The sequence below is a fragment of the Sebastes umbrosus genome, chromosome 1, assembly GCF_015220745.1.
Source record: "Sebastes umbrosus isolate fSebUmb1 chromosome 1, fSebUmb1.pri, whole genome shotgun sequence".
In the NCBI taxonomy this organism is placed as follows: Eukaryota; Metazoa; Chordata; class Actinopteri; order Perciformes; family Sebastidae; genus Sebastes; species Sebastes umbrosus.
In genome coordinates, this window is record NC_051269.1 from 18655304 (window position 1) to 18663626 (window position 8323).

The following is an 8323-nucleotide window of genomic DNA, read 5'->3' on the forward strand; positions in this document are numbered from 1 at the left end:
ACGTCGTTACGCTACGTCGTTACGCTACGTCGTTATGCTACGTCGTTACGTTACATTGCGTTACATTATTGCTTTTACTTCTGTTAAAAAGGTCTACTGCCACCAAATTATGTGAATATTCAATATCGATAAAACTGTGTACGTCATACACAGAACCAATCTGTGTATTAGTTAATACTAACATGTACATGTTGGTCAACTTTTGAAATAAATTGACTTCATTTGGAGTCATGGAATTTACTTTGAATATAGAGTCACATATTTGGTATATAATGCTTTGAAGAATCGATCAGTGTGTTGCGTTTCCACACTATAATAATCAAAGTGGATCCACTGACGGTATGTCCTCGTTTCTCTCTGTAGCGGGTCATCCGCAGCAGAAGCCAGTCTATGGACGCCATGGGCCTCAGTAACAAGAAGTCACACACAGTCTCCACTAGTCACAGTGGCAGCTTTACCCACAATCCCGCAGAGAGCCCCAAAACCCCAGGGATTGTAAGTAGCCCATTTTGGTTCCCATGATGCCCACCTACTGTAACACATACATTCAGAATATAGGATATTTTCCCTAATTCACAGCACAGTGGATTAAACAGACTGCTCTAACCCTTATTCTTTCTTATATGCAGCACAAATTACTCCTGTTGGCACATTGTATCACTTTACTTTCATCAGTGTGTTATCATCGAAGCACTTTCCTTCCTGACATTTTAAATTCACTAAGCTTTCATTGATTGCTTTTTTCCATTTACAGCTCATCCTGTTCCTATCAATGACTCATTTTTGTTTGGAAAATTAACAGCATAATTCATTTTCAGCATTTCGTTCAGTCTCATCTGTTGGGAGTATCTTCATCACCACGTAGAGTGACAGTTAGATATCTAGGATGATGTTAGAAACAGATTGTGGAATGAATCTGATGAGTTCCTTCTTAATGCGAGCTGACTGATTGTTTGTGAGCCCCAGTCTAGTCTCTATCCTGAGAGGTGAAACAGCTGTATGACTACCCAGACTCCCCCGCTTCTTACTGCGCTTTTGTCATCCTCCTGCAAATGCCACAACCGCTCCATGAAGCCTTGTGCATGTGCGGCTACAGAGTATGCATGACACAAGCCATAAATGCAAGAAGCACACCGTCCTGTTTGTGTCTCTGTCAAAGATGGGGTTAATTATGTTTCAACTAGGGCTGTCAAAGTTAGGGCAAATTCACTTTAACGCCACTAATTTCTTTAACGCAACTTGCGAGAGGTTGTAGTTTAAGGTTTAGTTGTGAAGATACTGGTATCATATATAACTAGAAGGACCTAAGGAATCCGTTGGTACTAACCATTTCATACTAACTTGTCGCCAAGGAGGTTAAATAACGCTCCAAACTTGAGATAAATTTTGGTGAGGAAAAACTGTCATGGCCATTTTCAAAGGGGTCCCTTGACCTCTGACCTCAAGATATGTGAATGAAAATGGGTTCTATGGATACCCACAAGTCTCCCCTTTACAGACATGTCCACTCTACTATAATCACATGCAGTTTGGGGCAAGTCATAGTCAAGTCAGCACACTGACACACTGACAGCTGTTGTTGCCTGTTGGTCCTGAGTTTGCCATGTTATAATTTTAGCATATTGTTTTATGCTAAATGCAGTACCTGTGAGGGTTTCTGGACTATATTTGTCATTGTTTTGTGTTGTTAATTTATTTCCAATAATAAATATATACATACATTTACTGAAAGCAAGCATATTTGCCCACTCCCATGTTGATAAGAGTATTAAATACTTGACAAATCTCCCTTTAAGGTACATTTTGAACAGATAAAAAATGTGCGACTAATCATAGACAATCATGCGATTAATTGTGATTAAATATTTAAATTGATTGACAGCCCTAGTTTCAACTCTCTTGACATTCATTGCAGTTTGGGATTTGGTTACTGACAGTATTTTGAATTGGGACTGAATTAACCCCATTTCTGAAAGGACTAACTTTTCTAAAAGCTGTCAGCCTTCTTTGCCCCTTTTCTCCTTCTGAATGCACCAAAACAAACCTGTAACCCTCGGGGCAGACGCTGCCGACATGCCTGCTACCTCGGTGGCACTCCATCTCCTGCTGTGTGTTGGGACCCCAGTTTCCTTTTTTCTCCAAAAAGCTTCTCACTATATCTTCAATATCTTCTATGTCTTCTGCTGCGAGCTGCTTTTCAAGCTCTTTTTGCACCTTGCTGTTTAAATTTGTTGTTCTGTGCGCATGAGATCTTATGATGTGTTCTTTCTTTTCCTCCCCCCTCTTACTTTTTCAATCTATCATCTTCTCTGTCTCTCTCTCTGTGCCTTCCTTGCCCTGTCTTGTGTGGCTCAGTCATTACTTGTTCCAGGGAAAAGTCCCAGTAAATATGGACGCCGAGGCAGTGCCATAGGGATAGGAACAATAGAAGAGGTTCATGTATATTTCTCCCTTCTTGTTTACTATTTTTGTCTCTAGTTTATACTTTACATTTGTCTTATAATGTCTCATAATGTAAGTTAGTAGTTTAAAGGTTTTTAGATATTGATATATGGTTTTAATTATAAATTCATTCATTCATTCATTCATTCATTCATTCATTCATTCACGCAGTAGCTTTCATTCATGAAAGAAAGGGAATGATCCACCTGAACCTGGACTGAAGGATGTTATAGCTCATGTGTCTTATAAAGCTTGCCTATAATGTTTTTACAGGGGATCTAATTTCAGATTATTGCATTGATTCCATTGCAGCAGATCTCAGGGCTTTAATGCATGAATTCATTCACTTCATTTTACTTTCAAATTTGTTCTTAATCACAGTAAGCAGAAAGTAAGAAATTCAGAAAAGAAAACTGTAAACAGACTCCCACTTATGTTCTTAAACACACTCATTGATGAATCATACTGCATCTTAAATTAGCACTCTTGAATTGTCTACCAGACATTTTGAACAAAATAAACTCCACAGTCTGACCTGAGAACTTGAAATAACTCGGGCTGTCAACGTTAACGCGATAATAAAAAAATGGAAAAACTAGCATGGCCATTTTCAAAGGGGTCCCTTGACCTCTGACCTCCAGATATGTGAATTAAAATGGGTTCTATGAGTACCCGCGAGTCTCCCCTTTACAGACATGCCCACTTTATGATAATCATATACAGTTTGGGGCAAGTCATAGTCAAGTCAGCACACTGACACACTGACAGCTGTTGTTGCCTGTTGGGCTTGAGTTTGCCATGTTATGATTTGAGCATATTTGTTATGCTAAATGCAGTACCTGTGAGGGTTTCTGGACAATATCTGTCATTGTTTTGTGTTGTTAATTGATTTCCAATAATAAATATATACATGCATTTGCATAAAGCAAACATATATCGCGATTAAATATTCGAATCGATTGACAGCCCTAAAAAAAACAAATAGGAAATCATCAGCATTCTGCTCAAGACTTTTTTTCATCAGAGAATATGTGTGTATTCATCACTTCCTGCCAGAAACCCAGAGCATCATGGTTTCGTAAAACATGTTGCCAAATGTGTCATTACAGGATTCATCGAGTCATCACTTCCTAATTTATTTCCCAGCATATTTCTACATGTGAACATTTTCCACTCCAGTAGCCTGCTGTGTCATGTACTGTGTATATACTGTATGCTGTGGTTGTGAAATGGTTCTACTAGCCCCATAGTGTGTGTCTGACTTTCCTCTCCCTGCCCACCGTCAGTCGTTGATCATTCCCGGGAAAAGCCCGACCAGGAAAAAGTCTGGGCCCTTCAGCTCCCGTCGCAGCAGCGCCATTGGCATCGAGAACATCCAGGAGGTCCAAGAGAGGAGGTGAGAGGACAGAGCAGAGCCGCTCAGCAGGGAGTGGGTAGTGAGGAGAGAAGAGTGTCGCAGCAGATGGAAGAAAGGCATTACAATGAGGAAATCAGAAGACACACTGTTTAATATACAAGCTCTTGTTAAAGAGGGTCAGATCATCAATGCCTTGCCTTATTTGTTGTGCTTCATGCACGCGTGCGTCAGCTGACGTGCATGTATTCTAGTTCAGTTAAGGCCCCCTTCTTCAGATCTTACAATGTGCAGATGATATGAATGCGTTATAATATCCATCAAGAGTTTGTCTAATGTGTCACCATATGAAATAATTGAACTGACCATATTTTCACGTGTCAATCTCCATCCCTGTCCTGAAGCCGAGAGGTGTCGCCCAGCACCCAAAGGACACCGGAGGGCAGCTTCTTTTCACAGGAAAACAGATCAGACAACTCCTCCAATCACAGCTCTCCAGAATTCCCTGCTACTAAGAACAGGTGACTATTATTTAAATTATATAATAGCATGATATATTATATTCGCACACATTGAGAAGTTGTTTGTGATGATTGATTACTTGGGTGGGTGGATAGGGAACACATTTGTATAAACTGGAACAGCAAACAGCATCTGCATGGCTGATTACTCTCATAAGTCATAAGCCTCTCTAGCCACTTCAATGAAACAAGCCAACAAGTTCACATTATCCTTTCCATCATGTTCATGTTTGGTTGTTGTTCGTCCAACAACACTCTCCTCTCATTCTGCAGGAGGCACCTGCAGGGCAGGTGTCAAGATGAGAAACATTAGAATCATTTTTACACGATTAAAGGGATAGTTCTGGTGTTTTGAAGTGGGGTTGTATGAGGTACTTTATCATAGTCAGTATATTACCTACAGTAGATGACGGTTGGCACGCCCACAGTTTGGAGAAGCAGACTGGTGTTACCGCACGGAAGCAAAGCAATGTACTGCTGTGGACGCAGCCGGCAGCAAAACATATTTTAGCCATCTAAAATAATCAATATCAGTTTAAGTGTACACTATATTTTGAATATTTTCACCGCTTTACCTTGCCATCAGACAGCCCTTTCCGACGGGGAACTGAAGCCGTTGTATCCATCTATGCTCTCACCAAAGCCACAAGACTCCATTGAAAAAATCCTGTAATTTTACCTCGCAGAACACGGGAGTTGCTGTTCTACCGCTGCCTCAATTGGTTAATTTGTTTGTGCTATTGTGTGACTTTAGTTAGTTCGGATTTTATCACTAACACAAACAAACTAACCAATCAAGGCAGCGGTAGACCAGCAACCCACTGTGTTCTGCGAGGTAAAATTACAGTTTTTTCAAATGGAGTCTGGTGGCTTTGGTGAGAGCATAAATAACAGCTTCAGTTCCCTGTCGGAAACAAAGACTCTATAGCTGTCTGACAGCAAAGTAAACCAGTGAAAATACTTTAAATATAGTGTACACTTAAACTGATATTGATTTTTTTAGGCGGACCTTTCTTTTAGGTGCCTAAAATACGTTCTGCTGACCCCATCCACAGCAGTACTTTGCTTTGCTCCTGTGTGGTAACTCCTGTCTGCTTCTCCAAACTGGAGGCGTGCCGACCGTCATCTACTGTAGGTAATACACTGACTGTGTATTAGTACCTCATACAACCCCACTTCAAAACACCAGAACTATCCCTTTAAATGTGAAAACATTATATACATGCATGGACTAAAGTTATACTGTATCTTGAATAGTCTTTTCCTGGGTCTTAAAGTCTGCACTTGGAATGTATTTGTTTAATGTGGGTATGTCAGAAATATTGTGATATCCTGTAAGTTTTGGTAAGTATTGCCCTACATAGAGATAATTTAGAGGGTTGCATTTAAAACAGACGAGCTTCAAAGATTACCTGGCACAGATGCAAACACGCTGCTGTCACACTGCTTCAAAGTGTTACTTGAGGTGCTGTGAAATGAAGATGATGAATTAATTAGACTTTTGGAAGGAAAAGTAATAAATACAACATAGGAAAAAAAAACTTTTTGATTGTGCTGCCCAAATAAATCAAGCGTGTGGAAAAACACGCAGGTGTTTGTGCGGTCAGAGTGACCCAGGTGTGCAGTTTGGCGATGTGTTGCAGGGCGCCGTCCATCCCCGAGGCTCAGGACCTTTCCCGCTCCTCGTCTAACGCCAGCAGCTTTGCCAGCGTCGTGGAAGAGCACGAGGCAGAGGAGGAGTACGACACTGGACTGGTGGGTGGAGACGGACACAGAGATGATAACACATAATGAAAGTGCATTCATGCATACCACTTCCCCAAAACAGCTGGCAGCTTCTCACTGCTGATGATATATTTATTATTTCTCTCATTTTTACTGTGGGGGGAAAACAATAATCTATTTGTTATTTATCTGTTTTCTAGACAACTGAAACAAAGGATGTCAGGAGGTTTAATGGATTTCACTATATCCCTATAATGACAGGTCGCAAAATCTATTGCATAGTAATACATATTAATGTGTTTATCCATTTCTTTCACTTGCAAAATTTTGCATCTAAAACGGAGAAAAAAGAGAGAAATGCAAATACAATCACTGCGTAGAGCCGTGGTTATGATTATACTGTCTGCTTGTCCCTGTTATACATTGTTGGGCAATAGTTCTAACTTCCTTTACCCCTCCTACAGGAAAGTGCGTCTTGTGTTACGCCACTCAAAGGAGAGTCATTTGTCTACGGCTCTGCGGTGGAGGACAGTTCGTGCAGTGCCAGCCAGGGAAGTTACCCAGGTGGGTTTAGGAAGTTAAGGTCGACTGTTCACGTGTCCAGAGTATCTGGGGAAAATAACAATCTGCTTCCCGAGCAGTTAATATCCTTGAGTGATGAACTTACCGCCAAGTCTGTCCAACTTAGCAAACTCTGAATGAAGTTCACTATGCCCTAAAAAGTACAGCATTGCAAACTAATGTATCTGTGATTCCCACTCAATTCTGTTATGCTGCACATCCTGTTTCACCGATGATTCACTCTGAACCGTTAATCTTTTGCATGCTGGGATATCCTTTTTAGGCTAGAACAGCTGGCAGCATTATGTGCTTGAGTTTATTAACCATGACAGCCACGCATCTGTCGCCTCCTTCCCAGCAGCGACTCGTCTTCAGCAGCAACCGGACGGAGCGAAGACGTCAGAGCCGAAAGGGACAGACGGTCGACCCAAGACGGAGCGCCCCTCACAGGAGCACAAGTTCTCATCGGTGAGACAAACTGCTTGTCATCAGTCATTAGGTGACACTCGGATGGTTTCTCTCTGTGTTTTACGAAGTCACCGGACAGAATGTTCCCTCTGGTTAATTGTTTAAGGTCATTTATTGAGTAGAAAGACCAGATATTCACTACTTCGAGCTCAGATATGTTTATTTTTTCAGTTTTATGTGATATCTTTGGCTTTTGAAGATGTCACCTTGAGTTCTAGGAACTTGTGATGGGTCTTTTTTTTTTTTTTTTTTACTCTTTTCTGACATTTTGGTGACTAGACAGTACATCAACAAGACTAAGAGTCTACAGCCACACTAACGGATCTGTGAGGCTGTAGTCGGGTACGGTGGTGCTTTGAGCTAAATGCTAACGTCACAATGCTGTTCACCATCTCAGTTTAGCGTGTTATCATAATGCCATTGGATAATTTGCACTTAACACAGGGAATGTCATTCATTTTGCAGATATTTGGCAGTGGGCAACCTCAAGTTCTTAAAAGTGAAGCGAATGCGGAAGTGCCTTAAACTTGCATTCTTTTTAACAGCCAGCAGGGGGCGACTCCTCTGGTTGCAAAAAGAAGTCTGATTGTATAGAAGTCTATGAGAAAATGAGCCTACTTCACACTTGATATATTACCTCAGTAAACATTGTAAACATGAGTTTATGGTCTCAATCGCTATTTCAATTATGGTCCCATTTAGAGTCAAATAGACCATAAAGCAGGGGATGCTTTAGGGCGTGGCTACCTTGTGATTGACAGGTTGCTACCACGGCATTGTCCGGTCTGGGAATTGTCCGTGTTTTCGTCTTACAACTTTAACCCTTTCACAGTGTGTTTTCACTACGTCCACTTCTTATATACAGTCTATGCTCCAAACCACATACAGTATGTGAACCTCCTGGTGGCGCTAGAGAAAAGTCAGGGGATCACAAAAATAGTTGTTGAGATATTTCAGTCTGTACCAAAGTGAACGACTGACTGAACAGAAAAAGAATGGACAGATTAATCAATAAAGAAAATGATAATTAGTTGCTACTCAGATGTTTTGTGTAATGTCAGGTCTTCTTTTGTTGTATTTGTATTAACTGTCATATCTTCTCTCCATGTTCGGACGCAGAACTGTTAGCCACACTCCTCTGATCACTGCCTCGACATCCATTTTCAGGTTAGACATGTTGGGGCTACGACTATAAAGATTTTTTTTTCCTTTTCCACATTTGTTTTCTCCTTTCTTCTCACATTTGAACCCC

At 40.9% G+C, this 8323-nt stretch overlaps 1 protein-coding gene across 13 annotated transcripts in view; it reads left to right on the plus strand.

Annotated features, from left to right (window-relative positions):
• The window catches only part of si:dkey-166d12.2 (rap1 GTPase-activating protein 1), a 133848-nt gene that overhangs the window by 123772 nt on the left and 1753 nt on the right, over nucleotides 1-8323 (plus strand). For 7 of the 13 annotated variants that reach the window (XM_037766843.1, XM_037766756.1, XM_037766791.1 and 4 more), the window contains 7 exons: nucleotides 364-495; nucleotides 2356-2433; nucleotides 3729-3838; nucleotides 4201-4317; nucleotides 5943-6072; nucleotides 6507-6606; nucleotides 6962-7071. In XM_037766843.1, the coding sequence (XP_037622771.1) occupies nucleotides 364-495; nucleotides 2356-2433; nucleotides 3729-3838; nucleotides 4201-4317; nucleotides 5943-6072; nucleotides 6507-6606; nucleotides 6962-7071 (777 nt within the window). Of the gene's footprint in view, nucleotides 1-363; nucleotides 496-2355; nucleotides 2434-3728; nucleotides 3839-4200; nucleotides 4318-5942; nucleotides 6073-6506; nucleotides 6607-6961; nucleotides 7072-8190; nucleotides 8239-8323 lie in introns of all 13 variants that reach the window. The other 6 variants (XM_037766765.1, XM_037766773.1, XM_037766748.1 and 3 more) reach the window with 6 other exon arrangements.